We start from the raw sequence: 21,977 nt of genomic DNA, 5'->3' as shown, positions 1-21,977 counted from the left end.
CCCCCACAATACCATGAATAGAACATCAGTGATGGTATAGAACATCTGCTAACCTGGTATAGGCAAACATTTAACAAAAGAAAGATTTTGCAATCCAAGCATACCTGTTTCCCTACGAGACATAAATATTTGTGATATGAATACTAGAAAAAAGGGAGAGGTGGCAAGTATTAAAATCAAAAGTGATGGCTCTATATTTTTCAACATAATTTTCGATTTAAAAGATAAAAACCCACAATCATGTATTTTGCACTTTAAAAATGTCTGCCAACCAGCAGTTATTCGAGATAATGAACTATCAGTTATATGTTGATAATGAATTCAATTTGAACAATTTTCAGAATAACAAAATAATCAAGCCTATCTCCTTATTTAAGCCAGGTAGTTTGCTTTTGTATCACTGTTTTCTGAGCTTTGTGTGTCCAAGATACTCATGGATCCATCTGCTAAATTAGAGTGGGGAGCAGAAGTGGAAGGGGCTCTCAGGGCATGGCACAGGATAATCGATCTGGCCGACAAAAAGGACATATGGAACCAGAGCCACATCTTTATACTTCTGGTGTCCATGGCATAGAGGGTCAGGTCAGTTGAGGATTATACAGCAGGGAGAAAGAGCAATGATAAAACTGCCTCTGATTCTCTAGGCAAGACATAGTACCTGGTTCCAGAGAATGGAATCCAGGAATTTGAGACCTGGGTATTATTTTCATAATAAATTTTTCATTTTGAGATATAATTGTAAGAATACAAAGAAATCCCACGTACCCTTTCCTACTTCCTCCAAATAGCAACATCTTCAGGAGCTATAGCATAATACCAGAATCAGAATACTAACATTAATCAAGACACAGAATTTTCCATCACCACAAGCATCCCTCAGGATGCCCTTTTATGGCCACATCCACTTTCTTCCCATCTCCACCTCTTCTTAACCCCAGCAACTACCAATATGTTCTCCAGTGCAATAATTTTATCACTTTATGAACATTATATGAATGAAACCACACAGTATCTATCTATTTGGGATTAGTTATTCATTCAGCATAACTCTCTGGAGATTCATTTAGGTTGCTTTGTGTTTCTATAATTTGTTCCTTTTTATTGCTCAGTAGTTTTCCATGGTATGAATGTACTAGTTTGTTTACCCATTTGGGCATGGAAGGCTATTTGGATTGTTTCCAGGTTTTGACTATTATAAATAAAGCTGCTATAAACATTTATGTGCAGGGTTTCGAGCAAACATAAGTTTTAATTTCTCTAGGATAGATGCCAAGAGCGCAATACTGGGTCATACGGTAGTTGCATGTCTATTTTAAAAAGAAATTGTGTGGAAGTGCTGAATCACTCTGCTATACACCTAAAAATAAATATTATACTGTATATTAACTGGAATTTAAATAAAAACTTAAAACAATAAACCGTTAACTGTTTTTGAGAGTTAGCGCTATCATTTTACATTCCCATCAGCAATGTAGGACTGATCCAGTTTTTCTATATCCTTCCCAGCATTTGGTGGTGGGGTCTCTCTTTCTCTTATTTCAGTCATGCTGATAGGTGTGTAATGATAGCTTTTTGTAGTTTTAATTTGAATTGTCTAATGGCAACTTTTTATGTATTTTGCCATCTGTATACTCTTTGGTAAAACGTCTCTTTAGGCCTTTTGCCCATTTTCTCACTGAATTGCTTGCTTTCTTTACATCAAGTTTTGAATTTTTATACTTCAAATCCGAGTCCTTTATCAGATATGTGGTTTGCATATATTTTCTCCCAGCTTGTAGTTTGTCTTTTTTGTCCTCTTAAGAGGGTCTTTCACACAGTACAAATCTATAATTTTGATTAAGTCTGATGTCCAATTTATCAACTTTTCCTTTATGGAACATGCTTTTGATGTCAAATCTAAGGACTCTTTACCCTAGCTTTACACCCTGGAGATTTTTTCCTTTTTCCTAAAAGTTTTATAGCTTTACATTTCAGTCAGTGATTAGTTTTTAAGTTTTGCATAAAGTATGAGACTTAGATTGTAGTTTATTTGCCTATGGAAGACCACTTTCTCCAGCACCATTTATTGAAAAGGCTCTCTCTCCTCCATTGCATTGCTTTTCACTTGTCAAAAATCTGTTGGTCTATTTCTGGATCCTTTATTCTCTTCCATTTATCTCAGTCTATTTCTTCACCACCACCACACATTTTTGATTATTGTAGCTATGTATCTTGAAATTGGGTAGAATGATTCTTTTGGTTTTATTCTCTGGATTTATTTTGTATTCTTTTTCTATGTTTTTAAGGTGAGAGCTTAGGTTGTCTTGAGACTTTTCCTAATGTATGCATTGACTGCTATAAATTTCCCTCTCCGTGGCTTTAGCTGTGTCCCACCAATTTTAATATGTTACATTTTCATTTAGTTCAATGTATTTTTTAAAACTTAACTTGAGATTGTATCTTTGATCCATGGATAATGTAGAAGAATGTTATCTTCCAAGTGTTTGGATGTTCCTGTTATCTTTCCCCTTTTGATATCTAGTTTGATTTCATTGTGGTCAGAGAACAGTCTGCATGATTTTCATTCTTTTAAATTTGCTGAGGTCTGTTTTTTGACCCAGAATATATTCCTTGAATATATGGAACATAGGCACTTGAAAATAATGTGCACTCTGCTGTTGGTGGGCAGAGCGATTTATAAATGTTTAGATCCTGTTGGTTGATGGTGTTGTTGAGTTTATGTCTTTATTGATTTTCTAATGATTTCTCTGTACATTGGGTGGACTTGTATTGGGGGAGTGGACTCAGTCACAGTGGGTGGGGTGTCATGTCTTTGTGAGTTTACTCCAGGAGTGCTACCAGATTCTCTCAGTGAAGATCTGAGACAAATCTCCTCATCGTTTGAGTAAGAAGAGGAAAAACAAGTTTTGAAATTCACCAGAGTATCCTGTTCTTCTTAATAAGGCCTGTCTTGAGGGTAATCTAGTTAACATGAGCCTAACCCGCTGGGGTTTTACCCGAGCATAACTGACCTAGGGAAGAGGAACACCCCACTCTGCCCACCCTCACTGTCTTGCTCTCCTGTCATGCCTGACAGAAATGACTGGGAGCATGCAGGAGGTTACAACCCTCGGGGCTCGGGGGCAGTAGAGACAAGACTGATGGGGGCTAAGAATGCCTCCCTGCCACATACCCAACAGGCTACTACAGGCCTGTCATTGAAGGCAGGGCCTTATACCCAGTACATCATGCCTGGTTCACAAGTAAAAATTTTAAGGCAGACTCAGAGGCAAAAAACAGTTTGCAGAGACACAGAAAGCATGAGAACCAGTCTCAAACACACATAGATGTTGGAATTCTGAGACCAGGATATAAAACAATGATGATTAATATGCTCAGGTTTCTAGAGGATAAAATAGCATGCAAGGACAGATTGACAATGTTAGAAGAGAGATGGGAATTCTAGAAAAGAATGAAAAAAATGCTAAAGTAAAAAAAAAAAAACACGTAACATTGTGAACAACGAACTTGATAGGTTCATTAGTAGACTGCACACAGCTGAGGACAGAATTAGGGAACTTGTACTGGAGAGAGATCAATAGGAATTTCTCAAAGTAAAAAGGAAAGAGGGGGAGGGAGGGAGAAAGGGAGAGAAAGAAAACCAGAGCAGAACTAAGAACTGTGGGACAATATTAAAGGTGTAACACATTTGCAATGGAATACCAGGCGAAGAAAGAGGAACAAGATTAGAAGAAATAATGGCTATGAATTAAAAGAAAAAAGGACATTAAGTAATAGGTCCAGGAGGTTCAGAGAACACCAAGCACAATAAACACCAGAAAATCTGCACATGGAGGGCATCTTGCTCCAATTGGAAGAGCATGTGACTCTTGATCTCGGTGTCATGAGTTTGAGCCCCACATTAGGTGTAGAGGTACTTAAATAAACTAAAAAGGATCTGTACATAGGAATATCATCAACTGCAGGAAATTAAAGAAACAGCAAAAAGGGAACAGGGTCCACTGGGGAAAACCACTCACCTACACAGGAACACAGATGGAACTACAAAAAGACTTCCCTTTAGAAACCATGCAACCAAGGATTGGAGTGGAATAAAAAAGCCACCAAATTAAAAACCTGTAGCCTCTGAAATTATCTTTCAAAAGTTAAGGAGAAATGAAGACTCACACAGATCAAAAGTTAAGGTGTTGCTGGTACATCTGCCATGCAAAAAGTACAAAAAAATTTCCTCAGGGTGAAGGAAAATGATATAGGCCACCTCCATAGACACTCACCTACTTCCATGAACACATGGATTTAATGAGAAAAACAGGCTCCACTGAACATCCACAAAAATCTCTGACCCTGCCAGTTGTATTGCTTCCTTGTGTGTTGTTACAAGTGGATATCTACTCTCTTGGTTCGTACCTCTGGGGACACCCTTCAGCCAGGACAGAGGGAGCCTCAGAGGGAGGAGGTCTCTGGGACCAGGTTTCTGTGAATGGGGGGAATGAGCCTCAATCAGGGATGGGTGCCCCTATGCCTGAGATATGTGCAGAGGAGAGAAATGGTATGGCCCTGCCATAACCCTCTAGAGGTGCTGACAGAGGCCTAGCTCCAGGCTGGAATCAGCCTGTCCACTTCCCCCATGCACTGTGTAATATAGTCTCCCTTTCTGTTCACCGAACAAGCAAAGGAAGGCAGTAGGGTCTTCTAGACCTTGAGCACGCCCTCCCTCAGTCCAACTGATGTCAGTCCTGGTTGCCAGGCACTGGTTTGTGTTGGAGATGGAACCCTCCTTGGGGTTCTAAGCAGTTACTTGTGGCCCATAGGACACTGGTGCTGGGAGCAGAGCCACAAGGCCCTTTGGAGCCAGCTGGTGGCCACTGAAATGCCTCCCCAGCTGGTCCTGGAGCAGCTGTGGGCTGCCTTGCTGGTGATGTATGAAAGTATGCCACACATGCCAGGAGACTCTGGGTTTCTCTGGGTAATCCTCATATGCACTGCAGTGATGGTGTTCATAGTAAAGAGTGGACACAGTTTAAGAAGAGGAGAGGGGCTTCTTAGGAGGCAATATGCCCAGAATGAAGCATCTGGGAAAGGTGTGGAGGAGACAGGACTAAAGGCACAAGCCCATGAAGCTCTCACACCACCTGGGTGGGAGGCCAGTCCTCTCCCATTACAACCCTTGCTCTGGCTGCCCTGAATGAAAATCTCAGCTGGTTTTCAGAGGAGGACACTGTGCAACCACTGAAGGAAATTCAAAAAAGCCAGCCCGTAAGACCTTCTCAACTAACTGATGAAAATCCCATCTTGGGAGCATCACAGGAAGATAGAGAACCCTGTGGGAGGAAAATAACAGAAGGCTCAAATGATAGCCCTGATCTGCATGGAAGTCTAGCCCTCCTGGTCCAGGAAACTGGCAGCTGAGGCAGAGAGTGCAGGACAAGGCAGAGGAGGAAGGAAGGCCAGAGCTTCCCAATCCAGAAGCACACCAGGATGCCAGTGAGGATGGGAGCCACTTCAAGACCGTAGGCTAGACCATGCTGAAGTTGCTGCATGTGCTGGAGCTCATTAGACATCACATAGAAGGTTGGGGCTCAGGAGAGGGGGGGAGGAGAGTGGAAAATGGTGATGGCTCCATTCACCTGTCAGCAGTCCATCAGAAAATCCATGGCCATGGCCATGCCACTGTGCCTTGGGCAGGTGTCATGTGGAGAACAAGTTGTCCAGAGAACTGATGGAGGAAAATCGGAGGATTGCGAAGCTCAGAGGACAAATAACAAGCCTCCAAGCTGAGGAAGTGTCTTTTCACATTGAAAATGCCTACCTGGAAAGTGAGATTCAGAAGTTCCAGCTGAAGCTCAAAATAAAGCTTGAGATGTGGGAAGAGCACATCCTGCATCTGGAGAGAAACTTGGCAGAGGAGAAAACACACCTCTTGGAAATGGAGAAGCAACTTCCCAAGGTGTGCAGGAGCCTGAATGCCACCCGTCAAACCCTCAACCTCTACAAGAAGATGGCCAAGGACCTGGGCAGAGAATTTCAGAGAACCCCCTCCTTCTATGAGGTCTTTCTGGGTGAGGAGAGGGATCAGAAGAGCCGGAGGGTGGCTCTGACAGTGGAGAGAGAGCTCTACCAGCTGAGGACAGAAATCCATTGCCTCAGGCAGAGGCTGGCCCAGTTAGGTCCACAGTCCAGCCTGTCCCACAGGGATAAGCTGCCTCTGCTCATGCTCTTCTGCCCCCAGCCTCCCACTTCCTTTGAGGGTGGGGGCTCCCCTACATCTCCAGGAGCCCAGGAGAGTGTGTGCTGGGAGGGCTCTGAGGCCTGGGATCACCTGCTGGTCTGACTCAGCTTCCAAGCAGCCATCAACACCTACAACCATAGCACAACCGCACCTGTGCTTCTCCCTCAAGCCATACCCATTGTTCCTTTTAGTTCAGATCCACCCTATTATTTAACTGATACTACATAGTTCTTAGACAAGTTCCCTATAGCAGTATGACTGAGGTAGTATTTTTCAATAAATGTTAAATATAAAAAATAAAATAAAAACACCAAATTAGATACTACTAGTACTGAGAGTTGATTTTATTAAGTGATTATATTCCAAGTGCTCTATTAATTCTTTTACGTGTATTGTATCATTTAATTTTCCCAATAACCCATTATTGGTCATGTATTATTATTACTGAGGTTCCGAGAGGTTAAACAACTTGCTCCAAGATCACACAGCTAGTAAATTGCAGAGCTGGCATTCCAACCCAGGGTTGTCTAACTACTAACTGGTGTGTAAGTAACTTCTATGCAATATGCTATTCTATAAGGATCCCAGAAGGGCTTGATAAATTTTGTCCTAGTTCACACTTGAGTAAGGATGCAAATATTATAGTGGTAGCTGTGGGGAAAGTCCCACCAAAGTATGGTGGGCAACCTCTAAGGGGTCTCCAGTGATTTGCATGTTTGGTATTCATATTCTTGTATAATCACCATGCCCCCCCCACCCCACTTTGAATATGGTCTGGTACTACTGACTCACTTCTAATTAACAGAATAGGGCAAAAGCGACAGGATGTCACTGTTGAGGTTAGTTTACAAAGAGGCTGTTTTGCTCTCCCTCACTCTTTCATCTACCCTGAAGGAAGCCAGGTGGTGTATTGTGAGCTGCATTATGGAGAGGCCCACGTGGCAAGGAATGAACGTCTATTACTAATAGCCCTGGAGGACCTCTGGCTGCTAGCAGCCATGTGAGTGAGCTCAAAAACAGATCTCCCCCCAAAAGCCTCGGGATGACTGAAGATCCAGCTGACATCTTGACTGCAGCCTGTGAGAGACCCTGAGCCAGAGGTACATGGCTAGTCACACCAGAATGGCTGACCCACAGAAACTGTCAGGTTATAAATGCGGTTTTAAGTGGTGCAGTTTGGGGAAAGCATTCAAGAAAGAGAGAAAACAAAACAATGAACCCAAACTTTTGGCTTCTGATACCACTCCCTCTCGATTGAAATTCCAGAGAAATCAAGAGATGGTAGAATCTAGTAGATTGGGGTAAAAATTGTAAGAAAAGTGGACCTCTGTTCTGTTCACCATGTCTCTCTGAGAGGACATCATCTCACTTGACCCTCATATGCCAATAACCTGCAAATACAGGAGAAGACAACTGGCAGTGTATCATGAGTCAGCCGAGAGAGGGCTGGACACAGCATCCCAGAGCCTCCTAGAAGGCAAAGAGCAAGCTCAGAGGTTCCCTGGTATCCCTAGAGAAGGCATGGAAATGAGATGAATTGAGAGCCTGGGACTTGGTCATGGGACTTCTGTAGTAGAGGGGAGGTGGCCTGTGAAAGAGACACTACCTGGAGCCCTTCTTGGACCAGCAGCCTCCTGCCTATTTTGGGAGGCTGAGAATTTAATAAGGGACAGAATTAGTGTATAAGAGACGACGTTCTGATGCTTAGCATATTTACAGTTATTTAAATCATTGACATCCCCTTTCCCTTAGTCCCCACTACCGCCATTAGTGGGAATGGTGGCTTCAAAGCAAGATGAGAACATCTCCTATAAGCCTGTAATGTGTAAATGTCAGTGCACAACAGTCACTGCTACCACCTTAGCAGCCCCACTGTTTTCACAAGGACACAGGGACAAGTGACACCTAAGGCTTCTTTTCCCAGTTTCTGGTTACTGCCCTGACTCAGATGGGATATTTAAGTGATTAAGTGGAGGAGCAGGTGGATGGCCATGAAGAAGAGTGAGAGGGGCATGGAAAGGGTAGCAGAGACATGGGAATGGCTAGACCCCCATGGTTTGAAGATGACCTGGTGAAAGAGGGATGAAGCTTTTCCTTACTCATCTTTGGTGAAATGGAGCCTAGACTTAATTGATGCTTCTTGCTCTTGCTCCAAAATCAACTACCCTCGATTGATCATCATTCTATATACCTCATCTTTTTTCTGTGGTTAAACTGTCCTCCTCCTTTTTTGAAACTTAGCTTGGGTTATGGGGCTGCCACATATGGCTCTACAGATTGTGCACTGAAAAAAATCCAGGTGGTACCATTTATACCCTATGAGATGATTTGACAGGTCATCTCCCAAAAATCTTTCCACATCATTAGTGGATTCTCATTATTCCCATTAACAAATATTTGAAGATTAAATGCCAGGTGCTGTTCTAGGTTCCAAGGACTTAGCAATGAACAGGATAGAGTTTCTGCCATTGGTAGTGGTACAGGAAGAGACAGACCATAACCACATGAACAAATAAGTAAGCACATGTGAGGGTAAGGTAAATTGGGAGATACATTCTTATGTTCTTCAATAATACACAGGACCACAGTTTATAAACAATAGGTGTTCTATATGTAACCATGTTTCCTCCTTTCCCTTTTGAAACGTAAGGCAGCAGACAATATGTTGTATGTACTAACAATGGGTATCTACTACAAGTTAATAGAGTTAATCCTTATTAGACTTTATATTTGTCCTACCAGGATGACATTTTAAGAAAATATGAATTCTTTAATACACTTAGTGGGAATAGTTAAAAATTTTTTTTATCATATTTATAAAATTAAATAAACTTATGTGGGTTTGGTAGTGGCAGAGAGGCAGATTTTACAAATTTAGTACCTCTTTGACATTTGTGAGGGACATTTTCCCAAGACTAGGAGTGTTCTCAAAATCACAAACCTCAGCAGGGCACATAATTTTCCCACAAAATACTGTGAAATAGAACTAAAATATTTAAAGATCTTTTGTATTCTTAATGGTTCCCTATACCACAGGGCTAAAGAAATTTGTAGGGTTATTTTCTAGCTTAGAACCTTTATTTCCTTAGACTTTTTCACTTTCATTACCAGTACTAGCGGTTGATTTTCTTTTTAGAGTTTTAAAAATTACTAAAGTGTAAAAATAACCTTGAAAGTCATTGCATTCTTGATGATGGATAGAAAATTTCAAAACATATATCAAGATGTTGGTCCATGAGTTTGGCCCATGCATGAGATAGAGACCCACCTGATACACTAGCATCAGAGGACTTATGATTTAAATGAAGCCTTTGGATAATAAGAAATCACTATGAGTCTTCAATCACTAGAGTTGCTGAAAAGCACTAAAACTGAACACAAAATCCACAGATGCCAAAGGTCTTTGGGATTACATTGCAGATGCATAGCAGGAGAGCAAAATGCAATCACTTGCTCACCCCTTTATTGTTAAAGTATATGTGACATCATTGTGATAAGTGATGTAAAATTTTCCAACTTGGATAGTGTATGAGAAACTTCTCTGGAGCACCATAAATTGGATGTTTATATTTTTACCACATATCAGCTACCTGGCTGATTTCTAATTTGTTTACGAATTCATAAATGCTCTGAAACTGATTCTTTCTCTTTAATGAGTGTTGGCAACTCCAACCTCTAAGAGCAGAGGGGAGGATAAACTGAGCCAGGTTATGAGAGGTCTTCAGAAACATGAAAGTGACCCAGCAAAATCAAGGTGTTATTATTACTCAATCAGGTATTCCTGGCTTCCAGTTGCTGGTTTGGTTCCTTGAACTGAATAAAAACACATGGGAAGCATCAATTAGCTGAAATGGACATTGTATAAAGGGTTTAACTTACTTCTTTTACAAACCACTGACAAAAGGCAGGACCAATCCATTCTCTTGCATGAATACCACAGTCTATCCAGACAGCTCTTTTGTAAGTTCGTGATCTTCTGCCCAGCTGAAAACAAGAGTGTTCATAGTAACCAAGTCAGGCTTTTATTTTTAGATTCACTGAAAAGCATAATTTAATAAGGTTTCAGAATAGTTCTTCACTGTAGTTTGATTAATTAGGTAACTCACAAAAAATAAAGAGATTTCCTATCTTTCCAGAAGTGCAGGCTTGTTTATGCAGAAACAATGACTTTATTGCCTGAATTACAAATCAAATAACTGGAAAATACACAAAAAGGGCAATCCCTTAAATAGGCTTGCTTCTCCTTTAATATAATTTGTGACTGTTAAGTAAAATGCTAAATTCCCCATCCTCCCAAGCATTCTAAGACAATCAGCTTCAAATTCTCAAGGAATATTTCTTTAAGTAATAACTATGTTTTATAGGTGGACAAAGTCAAATTTTATTACAACACAAAATGGAAAAGCAAAACAATTTGATTTGTAGAATCAAGTGACAGATTTGTCTTTATAATCCTATTATATCAATATTACTTAAATGTGGTTTCTAACTCAGTAATAAATAGGTAGCTATTAACATTTCATAGGGAATCTAGTTTTCATTCATTACTTCACTAAACTAACACTTCAGGAAATCCTTTGGGGATATTGTTCTTGACACTGGAGATTCAAAGAAGAAAAGACAAGGAATTTATATGCTGGTAGGGAGGGCAGACATGGGAACAATTAACCATTATGATGTGAAGATGCATAAGTTGCTTAGGGAACATGGGAGGTGTTATGTGTAATTTTCCTGGGGAGTAGGAGAAGGCTTTTCAGACGAGAAACACTTAAGTACTTGAGTAAGACTTGGAGCTGGTCCAGAAGACAAGTTACAAGAAGGCATCTCAAGCTTGGAAGAGAATCTGGGAACATCCTCTTTGAAGAATGGGCTTTTGGGGTACGAGAAAGAAATGGGAGGTGGACACAGAAGTGTATGCGTATGTGAAAGAGAGACACAGAGGAATGGATACAAGCACACTAACAGCAGTGATGGATGACAGTATCAGACAGGAGAGGATGGGGACTTGAAAGAAAGTTCAGTACTGAGGCCCTTACTGCAATAGTCCAGGGAGAAGAGATCCAGAGATAAATTATGGTAACAGCAGGGAAGACAGAGGAGGAATTGAAGCAGATCCAAAAGATACTTAGAAGAAAAAATCATCAGTTCTTGGTGGTAGATTTAAAGGAAGTGGTGAAAACAAGGCAGAGGAATTTAGGATGATGCTCATGTTTCTTAACTGCAATCACAGCAATGCCATTGTGAGCCTGAAGTACTTTTGTGAATGTTCAGATGAGAAGGTCAAGTAGGCAATGGAATATGAATGTAAAAGTCCAGAAGGTGGACTTCACTGAATATGGAATGATTATTGAGACCATAGGGTGGATGTGTTCATCTAGAAAGGTTGGTGGAGGGACAGCACATCTGAGCATGGAGTCCTGGGATGAACAGAACCCACTGGAAAGGCAGGAGGAGAAGAGCCAGTGAATGAGCCACTGAATGGTCAGAGAGACAGGAAGAGAACCAATTAGGAGTCATTGCTGATCTCATCAACACAAGTTTTAGAGGAGCTTTGGGGCCAAAGGCCAGTGAGTCTGAATGGGAAGTGAAGAAATAGAGACAGTGATATAGGGAAATCTTTTTTTAAAGCTTTTCTTTCTTTCTTTCTTTCTTTCTTTCTTTCTTTCTTTCGAGAGTGTGCACGTGAGCAGGGGAGGAGCAAAAAGAGTGGGAGAGAGAGAGAGAATTCTAAATGGGCTCTGCACTGTCAGTGCAGAACCAGATGTGGGCGTGAACTCACAAATAACGAGATCATGAGCCAAAGTTGGATGCTTAACCAACTGGGCCACCCAGCTGCCCCTATAGGAAATCTTTTTAGATGCTTGGCTGAGAAGGGATGGAGAGCTCTGGGTCAGTAGCTGGAAGAGAACTCAGGGTCAACAGCTGGGAAGAATGCATATCTGCTTACAAATTTATGTAGTTTTTCACTGGTTCACCTTGAGTGGCACCAGCTCACAAATAATTTTGAAAGCCATTATTTTTAAGGGCATCGGTAACTCTGAATATGTTAGAAACAGCATTCTCTGGAATACTCAATGGTAAAAATTAAATATGGCCCAAAAATCTAAGGGAAATTTTTTCTTAAATTAAAACGATGTTAAGTATGAGACACCGTGAAAGACCATTTCTTTTCTTTTCCCCATAAGTCAAACGTGAAAAGGATGAATGTTTAATAAATATTTATTTTGTTAATAATTTATTTTTACCTTTAAAACAAAAAGAGACCTTCCCTCATATGATTTTCCAATAGAGAACACATGAATGAGGCCTGAATGAGTTTTATTCAGATGATGCATCCAATTTTGAATCTAAAATCAGATAAATAAAAACCATGTCAGACTTTCACAATTATGGAGCCTTCAGAGAACAAAAGGTAACAAAAGGCAATAATAGGTCTCAGAACTCAAAGGACATACATGACTATAAAGTTGAACAAAAATCAATTTTGTGTTTTTAATTTTCTTCAAGATACTTAAGACTATATTTTATTTTCTGTCTTTGCAAATAGTAGCTTCATGTCTTTATATCGTTCCCCTTTTAGAGCATACCTTCTACTACCATTTGTCATTAATATCTTGATGGCAGAGATTTACAGAAAATTAATCAATGTGTTCTGGGTTCTTTTCAAGATAAAAATTTATTTCCATTTTCCCCTAAGTACTTAAGACGAAAAGAAATAAATCACCTTCATGAAAACCATCCAAACTACTTCAAAGTATCTATTAAAGTCCTATATATTGCAATTTGTCACTGAACAGAAGATGCTAAGAAAAAGGCATTGTCTTCTGCATTTAAAGGTTATCCAAGCCATCAGAGGGCATTTTTTGAATAATTTCCCTAAGAACAGTGATAGATTTGCATTGATCCAGTCACACACACTTATCTGTCATCAGGAGAAGGAATATTTGAGATGGATGAATAAGGCACTTAGAAATATGGATGACATTTCTGACTTAAAAGCTTTACTATGAATAAGGAAATCACACAGAAGTGTCCCGCTGTTCCATGATGTGCAAGAGAGTCTGTGCTGAAAAAGCAGATTTTGAGAAGTATCCATATTTTCTTTCCTTTCTATTCTTATTGAGTCTAATGAGGATATATATATATCTTGTGTGTATATATATATCTATGTATGTGTGTATATATACGTATGTATGTATATGTATGTACATATCTACATATAGTTTTAAAATTTGACTTTTTTATAGTGCATGTTATAGCACTTCTGTGTTCCAGGTTATCTAAAACTTCCATTGTTCTAATTTCAAGCTTCTAAAATATATGCTGAAACAAGAAACATGTGAAAATAATTTTGAAAAGAATAATTTTGAAAAGAACTATCAAGAGGACCAAAAATTCTCCTAAGAATATAACAGGATCTCATTAATTCTGTGTTTGACAATCCTTTGCTCAATTCAGGGGAAGCATGGAGAGTGTATTTATTAATTTATTCATTCTGTCATCAGCTACCTATTTGGAGGTCTCTATTTGCTTCCCACTATGGATATAGTGGTGAACAAGAAAGTAATGGCCTGTCCTGGGTGGCTCAGTCGGATAAATGTCCGACTTCAGCTCAGGTTATGATCTCACAGTTTGTGAGTTCCAGCCTCTCATCGGGCTCTGGGCTGACAGTGTGGAGCCTGGAGCCTGCTTTGGAATCTGTGTGTGTCTCTCTCTCTCCCTGCCCCTCCACCACTCATGTTTGCTCTCTCGCTCTCTCTTTCAAAAATAAATAAACATTAAAAAAATTTTAAAAAATGCATTTAAGAAATCGCCTGTCCTCATGAAACTTGCTTTGGAACTTGAGGACGACTAAGGCATTAATCAAATAATCCTAAAATTATGTGTATAAAAACTATGATAGATATTCTATCCATGTGCTGTGGGTACATGTAATAAGCTGGGGTTGGAGCTGGGGAGTTCTAATCCAATCTGGGAAAATAGAAATAGCCATCTTTTTGCTTGATCTGATATTGAAGGAGTAACTATTGTCCAGGTGAAATAGTCAAAGATGTGGTTGTGGGAATGAAGTTGCTATAGAATAAATACTAGGAAGAGTAAATAACGTGTTAAAAGGCCCTGAGTTTCCACAAATGAAGCCTGGCCTGTGGGAGGTCCCAACCTGTGCAGACGCTGTGGAGCGAGCATCAAAATTCATTCCATCCCTCAACCAAATCGTTGCCTTCAAACTCTGACTAGATCTACCTTCCATGCTTTTTTAGTTAAGATTTTCACAACTGCAATTATAGCAACATTCCCTCGCTTTTACAATGCACTTCCATGTCTTCTGTGGGGGTGGGTTGGGTAAAGCAAATGAAATTCAAATTATTTTGCTACTTCTTTTAAAGGCTTGATAGAAGGGATGATTGAACTGAGGTGGCTAGACAATATAAGAGCTATATGTATTCTTCATATAGCCCCTGCCTCTGTCTTTATGCTTCTCTCCCAATCATTAGACCTGAATGATAAAGATGAACTTATTAAAAAGAATGAAAGTTCCTTTGATTACATACTTCTTCTAAGGAGTGATAAACTTCATAATTATATCCAGAAAGGTATCTTCGATTTCTCTGGGTTCGCAAACTGCTTGCCTTTTCCAGTGTTTTCTGAAGATCTTCTATGAGGATCCTGGATTTGAAACGATAGACATGATGAAAATTGAATGGAGAGCATATAAAAATCAGGCAATATCAAAAGAAAATCATGCATCAGTGAAAAAGAATATAGCAAATAATGACATTTCTAAAAATACCAAATGTTGGGAAAGTATTCTCTTTTGGGAAATAGAAACTGTTAAATTGGGTAATGAAAATGTAAAATTAAAGAAGATGGTCTCAAATAATAATAATTACTACCATGTATTGAGCAGCTACAAGAACCGAATGATGGGTATGGGCATTTACATTTATTGAATACCTACTTAGGCACCGCGCTATGTATTTTACGTACACAAGCTTAGTTAACAAACCTATAAGGTAAATTTTACTCTTAAATTTTACAAATGGGGAAAATGAGCCTCAAAAGGGTCAAGAACTTGCCAATATCATCTGCTAGTGAGAACAGAGCTAGAGTTTGAGCTTGGAATGTGAACCTGGATTCTAGTCTTTAGACTCTAAGCCCAGTGTGACATTAGGAACACCAAAACAAGACAAGGTAACACAATATGAAAAGTTTTCAAAGGTTTAAAAAAATGTTTAAATTTTTGCAAAATTGAGTTGGGGTATATTGGGTTTGCATTATTTTCAGAGTGGACAGACCTTCTAAAAATAAACAAGTGAAACTTGTTTCCACTCAAGGTAAGAGCAATTCCTCACATTCATCACCAGAAAGTTAAGAAGTTCTGATGTGGATACATCTGTTTGTTTGGCAGCTCTTGATAGAACCACCATTGTTCCCTTTAGGAAGGCAGTATTTTCCTAGGAGTTTCAGTGCAAAAAAACTATGCCTCTTAATTGATTCTTAGATTCTTTATCATTTATCGTTATTAATTGATAAAAGACTTAACATATTACTAATCGCATAATGAAATGCCCATTCAGAGAATTGTCAAAATAATTCTAATGGAGAATTGCTCCTACAAAAGATTTATCTTAATATTTTCTAGTCAAGTTTGCTAGTATTTTCACCAAAGTAAGAAAATTATCATGTAAAGTTTTTTGTTTCAAGTTGTATGGAATCATTCCAGTTGGATATTAGCTCCTTTGATGATTAAGCTCTTGGGCTTCTCTGTCTCCTTTTAAAATCTCCAAGTGCCATATGGAGCTAGTTTTTGGATTTCCTAATATTTGTTTAGTCATTTAGGCCAGTGATTCTTGAGTTGCATTGCTTTAAAGTCACCCGTGAGCTTTAAAAACTATGCCACACTGAGGTGCCTGGCTGGCTCATTTGATCTTGGGGTCATGAGTTGGAGCCCCAGGTTGGGTGTAGAGATTACTTAAAAATAAATAAACTTAAAAAAAATGCCACACTGGGCCCTGCATAGACAAGAATATCTGTGAATAGGTAGAAGTCCTTTTTAAAAGCTCACCTAGTGATTTTAATATATTGTTGGGATATTTAGGCTAATGATCTGGAAACAAATAATTTAGGCTAATTAAATCTGGAAACCCACTGGTATTAGTCCTCTCAGTTTCTATATTAAATACAAATGGAAGAAAAAAAAACAAATGGAAGAGAATATGAGAATATAGCTGACCCTTGTTTCCTTTTTCCTCTCTTGAGTGTCTGTGCTAGATATGGTTAGCTGCCTACTCTCCATATGGACTTCTTGTACTGCAAGGGCTGGGAACCCAAAAATTACTTTTTCTTGACTCTCTTGCAGCTAGGGTCCCGGGTACAAATTTGTGAACACCGGTACGATAGGAAGTTAAGAAATGCAGTGGCCATCTCCTGCTGTTGCTGTGACCATGTCAAGGTCAGAAATGTGACTGTTCAGGGAAAGTCGAGGTTGCTGGACTCAGCATTCCAGTGTCTAGTCACCAGCTTTGCAGCAAGAGAGGCAGTTATCATCACAACAGTGAGGGCTGTACTATCACAGCAACAGCTTCTGGACCTCTGGACTGTCGCATGAGGGAGAAATAAATTATATGTGATTAAATCCATTGTGTGTGAGGATCTGTTATGAGTTGAATGGTGTCCCCTTCTCCCCCAATTTGTATGTTGGAGTCCTAACCCCCAGCACCACAGAATGTGACCTTATTTGGAAATAGGATTGTTGCAGATGTAATTACACTGAAGTCACTAGGATGTATTCTAATCCAATATGACTGGTGTCCTTATAAAAAGAGGCAATTCAGGGGCACCTGGGTGGCTCAGTCAGTTAAGTGGTTAAGTGTCTGACTTTGGCTCAGGTCATGATCTCATAGTTTGTGAGTTCTGGCCTCACATTGTGCTCTCTGCTGTCAGCACAGAGCTTGCTTTGGATCCTCTGTCCCCCTCTCTACCCCTTCCCAGGTCACACACATGTAAGTGTGCACTCCCTCTCCCTCTCAAAAATAAACATTTAAAAAAGAGGAAATTCAGTTTGGGAAAATGGAAAAGTTCTGGAGGTGTATGGTGTTAATGGTTGTATAATGTGAATGCACTTAATGTCACTGAATTGTATATTTAAAATGGTTACAATGGTTAAAATGGTAAATTTCATATTGCATATTTTACCACAATTTTAAAAAATGGGGGAAATTACTACACAAAGATACAAGCAGAGGGAAGAGATGAAGAGGCAAAGATGTCCATCTTACAAACCAAGGAGAGAGGCCTGGAACAGGTCCTTCCCTCACAGACCTCAGAAGGAACCAACTCTGACCACACCTTCATTTCAGTCTTCCAGCCTCTGGAATCATGAGACATTACATTTTTGCTTTTTAAGCCAGCCAGTCTATGGGATTTGTTATGACAGCCCTAGCAAACTAATACAGGTCTCTATTCAATGACTATACCTTAATACAGACCCTAAAAGACCAACCTGAAAATTAAAATAATTGTGGTGTGGCAGGTCTAGCCTCATTTTCCTTGTCAAATAGTTGACACCAGCAGAAAAATGAGAAGGAGATCAAAATGGCATTTGTAAGTGTTGTATTTTCTTAGTCCTTTGTGGTTCATGATTATCCCTACCCTAGGTGCATGTACTATAATATAACAGCGACCAGAGTCACTGAAAACTTTCCAAGTGATGTCAACATTCAGTGTAAAACCATGTCCCCAAAGCTTCCAGGGTGGGTGAGTGAGGCTCAATATTTGAAATTCCACTGCCAATTTTTACAGGTATTTAATTTATAAAATGATTGAAGTTTTTATGACAGAATGAATCATCTCATCTTTCATGTCATTGAGAGGCGCTGATTACCTAGGGGCCAGACACATGAGGTCACATTATCTCTTCCTTAAAGATGACTACAGCTATATATTATGTATAGTTGTACAGAGTTAATGATAATCTTTTGGAAATACCCCAGGCTACAATAATAAAAGTCAATTAAAATGATCTCTATCTACTGCCCTGTGGAATTTAATCGACTCTTATGTGTTATTATCTCGGGACCAAGAAAATGAATAATTCTAAATGATTGTCCTCCATGAGGAGACAACTGATTTAAAATACTCATTTTTTAGACTCTATTCTCTGTGACATAAAGTGTGATATTTTATTCTATATCAGTTCCGCATGACCTATATTTAATGGCAGGAAATAGAGACTTGTTAAAATAACTGGTATATTCCTTTCTACTGAATTATAATTAATGAAGCATGTGAGTTGTTGCTGAGCACCTATAGATATAATTACTAAGCTCCTTCCTTCCAGGCATTCAGAGAATCAAAGCACGCCTTCAAAGTTATAGTGATGACTAAAATGTGTTCAATATGAACAATAGTTTTATGCACAGCTGTGACTCTAGTCTGTTCTAGAAGGACAGATAAAGTACCTTTCTGCAAAAAGCATATAAGTACTTTAATAAGGCTGTAATTATCTTTCTGGCAGGGAAGTATTTGTGTGGACCAGGGAGGAATGTCACTGTCACTTTGCACCCTGTAGCTCAGCCTTCCAGAAAGACTAGGGCTTTCACCGTGGACTCACAGAGCCACAGGCCCATCCCAGGCCTTACCAGACATCATCAGGGATTTTTGTGCCAGTTTTGATAGTACAACCATTTGCTAAGAAGTTGGAGCAATTGAGGTTAATCATTTACAAATATGCTTCACAGCCCTGAAATCCTGTTTCCAAATGAAAGGCAGGTCACTCCTTCCCATGTCATTGATTCACTACACTGCACTTCTCTGCCCAGATTCTGCATTGACTTTCTATCTCTCCACCACTTCCTTTTCCTTGTGTCTGCTGGAATCCTGCTTTCTCTGTAAATAAACTTCCTATATTCTCATCTCTTCAGAGAACTCTCTCTTTTCATATTCTTGCCCTAATGGAAATGGAATTCTCTCAAGGACAGATTCTTTTGTGGCTTTCTCTTTCGCCACACCACCTATCATGGGACCAAAGGGAAGGTGGTCAGCATTCTCCTGAACCCCAGCATTCTCACATGCTTCCTCATCAATCTTCTAACTTCCAGAAAAAGCTCATCCTGCCTTCAGCATCATGCCATTCCTTGTTTCTTTCCTCTGACTCCTGGGTACTTTCTGATATTACTGTCCCAGGAGCACATCTGTCTCTCCACCTCTAATCTAGTCATCAGCCAATGAGATTCAAAACTGCTATGATGATTCTCTGGTGATTTAGTCCATCCATTCTCAATCACATCAGCCTCAATGATTTACACTCCATTTCAGCCATGACCTCCATGACTAACACCTGAATCTTGTCACCAGCCATGAATGTTCTACACCAGGACTCTTAATCTTAGCCTACACTTTGTCAAGATTTTCTTCCCTCCATTTCCTTGTTGCCCTCAGTCATGCTGTATCTTCTTTCAATATAAAGATCATTATACCTCTCTTGATTATTAAATTTGACTACATAATTCCTCCTAGACTCTTCTCTTTTCCTATCCAGATTTGATGCCATGGATGAATACTTAAGCTAGTATCTCACGAGGAACCTCAACTTCTTTGATCCTGACCTTTCTGTGGCCCTAATCCAACAAAATCTCAACTCTGTATGAGTGCTACAATCGCCCTTCTTTGCAACAAAAACCCCAGCTTTTCTCTTGGTAACCCTCTTTAGCTCATTTCTTCCCTTTCAGTAGATAATTTTGCTTCTTATTCCACGTAGAAAATTTAGCCCTTAGTTATGATCTCTTTCAACTTGTTGACTCTCCTCTTTATAATCTTAACTAGACTCACATTTACCTCTTCAGTCTTCCCGGATAAGGCATCCTTTCTAGTGCTCAAACCCATTTCTCCATTGGTGCATTCTATCCTGTACCATCAGTGTGTCCTTCCCTACTGGTCCCTCCCTTCAGCCTACAGACATACAAAAGTTTCCCCCTACCCCCTAAAATCCCAAATTTGAAGCAGTCATTGATGCTGCATCTCCTTGTAGTCACTCCTCATTCTCTGCCTCTCAGCTTATTTTAACTTCTAGGAGCAGTACTCTGCTCTGCTTCTTCATGTTCTCACCTCCTATTCACTTCTCTGTACTTTCTCTGTCTTCTGCTCCTGACAATATAATCCCACCATGAGAGTTACCAACACAATTTCCATTGCCAAATCCAAAGGAAACCAGTCAGTCCTTTTCTTGCTGGATATTACTGCACCACGTGGCATCACTAATGTTCTCCCTCCTGAAAGTCTCTCATTTCTTAACTTCTGTGACTATCTTCCTTTGCGCCATTCTTAATATTTAACGATTCCTTAAAAAAAAAACCCAAACCAAATATCCAAATTTATTTGAATCTATCTACTCAGTCACCTAAGCTAGAAGATTTGGGGTTGTTTTCGATTTCTTCCTTTTCCACCTACATCCAACTAAGTGCAGAGTCCAGGTGGTTTTGCCTATTCACTTTTTTTTTTTTTTAAAGCTTTCCTTATCCCACTACTCTGGTCCTGACTCAAGGCCTCACAACATCTTACTTGGACTATTGTAGTCTCCTATTGCCCCTCCACCCCTACTTACACATGGCTCACTTGCTTACCTCTTTCAAGTGTGCAGAACCACATACCAGATAGCCTGAACTCCTAGCCCTCTACATCAGACTTCCCACAACCTCGTCTTCTCTCAACCTCTCCAGCATTTTTGTTTCTACTCCCTGACTTGATTTTGTACACTAGTAATACGGAGCCACTTCAGTTCCCTACACAGGTATTATACTGTTTTTTCTCTTTGCTTGCACTGTCCCCTCTGCCTGTAAGTCCCAAGGCTCATCTTCTGCTTAGTGGTCACTGCTCCTGCAGAAAGTTTTATCTGCCCCTGCATTTTTATCCACTTTCTAAGCATTGATAGGCTGCTCTCCATTCCTCAGAGAAGACCTCCTGTGTTTACAGTGATCACCTGGTGGTAATGGTGAAATGAGATGTCAGTGTTGTTCCTCCCCACCACCACCTCACTATTACACTAATAAGCTCTTCAAAGGTGAATATAACTGTGTTACATTCAAGTCTGTTTTCCCCAATTTGAAAAATAGTACCTAAAATGCCATTGTAGGCACTCAATAAAAACCTGAATTGAATACAGCTCTCATTCAGTTCAGTTTAGTACAAATGAATTAAGCAAGTGAAAAAGAATGCTTACTTGTACTGGATGTTGGCTTCCTGTAAGAAGGCTAACAGGACTTGGGAACCATTTTTGGGAATATGAACATCAGTAACTGCTCCTTTTGATACATGGAAGATACTGCTGGGCTGCCACAGGTCCACCTATAGTGCAGGAACCAACCTATAATTCATATTCAGTTCAGGTGGGGAAGATCCACGTCACGGCGTGAAACATGTCACATTTTGGATTTAGACTCCATGCTTTCACCATCAGGGTAAAATTCTTATTTGAATTTGGTCTCCAAATTATATCATATCCACATAGAATTTGATCATCATTTATAAGCAATTAAGACCAATATACAATAAAGTCACAAGGTAAAAATTAGATAAAATAGTTTTAAGTATACCTTTGATATTCTTGAAAATTATTACACAAATCTTTGAATAAGAAAGATATAAATTACCTTATATTTTACTACCAAAGCAAATTATGGTAGCTTGACAACAGCTATCAACAAAGTTTGATAACTTTAAATGGAACACTCTCCAGGTACTTCTTCCTTCC

The 21,977-nt window shown here is 39.6% G+C and overlaps 1 protein-coding gene across 3 annotated transcripts in view; it reads right to left on the bottom strand.

The window, feature by feature from the left end:
- The window catches only part of CPA6 (carboxypeptidase A6), a 522,469-nt gene that overhangs the window by 61,491 nt on the left and 439,001 nt on the right, over positions 1–21,977 (bottom strand). For all 3 annotated transcript variants that reach the window (XM_045455003.1, XM_045455001.1, XM_045455002.1), the window contains 4 exons: positions 21,447–21,571; positions 14,782–14,896; positions 12,475–12,576; positions 10,109–10,213 (listed from right to left, as the gene is read on the bottom strand). In XM_045455003.1, the coding sequence (XP_045310959.1) occupies positions 10,109–10,213; positions 12,475–12,576; positions 14,782–14,896; positions 21,447–21,571 (447 nt within the window). The remainder of the gene's footprint in view (positions 1–10,108; positions 10,214–12,474; positions 12,577–14,781; positions 14,897–21,446; positions 21,572–21,977) is intronic.

Source organism: Leopardus geoffroyi, chromosome C3 (genome assembly GCF_018350155.1).
Source record: "Leopardus geoffroyi isolate Oge1 chromosome C3, O.geoffroyi_Oge1_pat1.0, whole genome shotgun sequence".
NCBI lineage: Eukaryota > Metazoa > Chordata > Mammalia > Carnivora > Felidae > Leopardus > Leopardus geoffroyi.
Note: the sequence above shows the minus strand (reverse complement) of the source record. Positions and strands in the feature narration are given on the sequence as shown.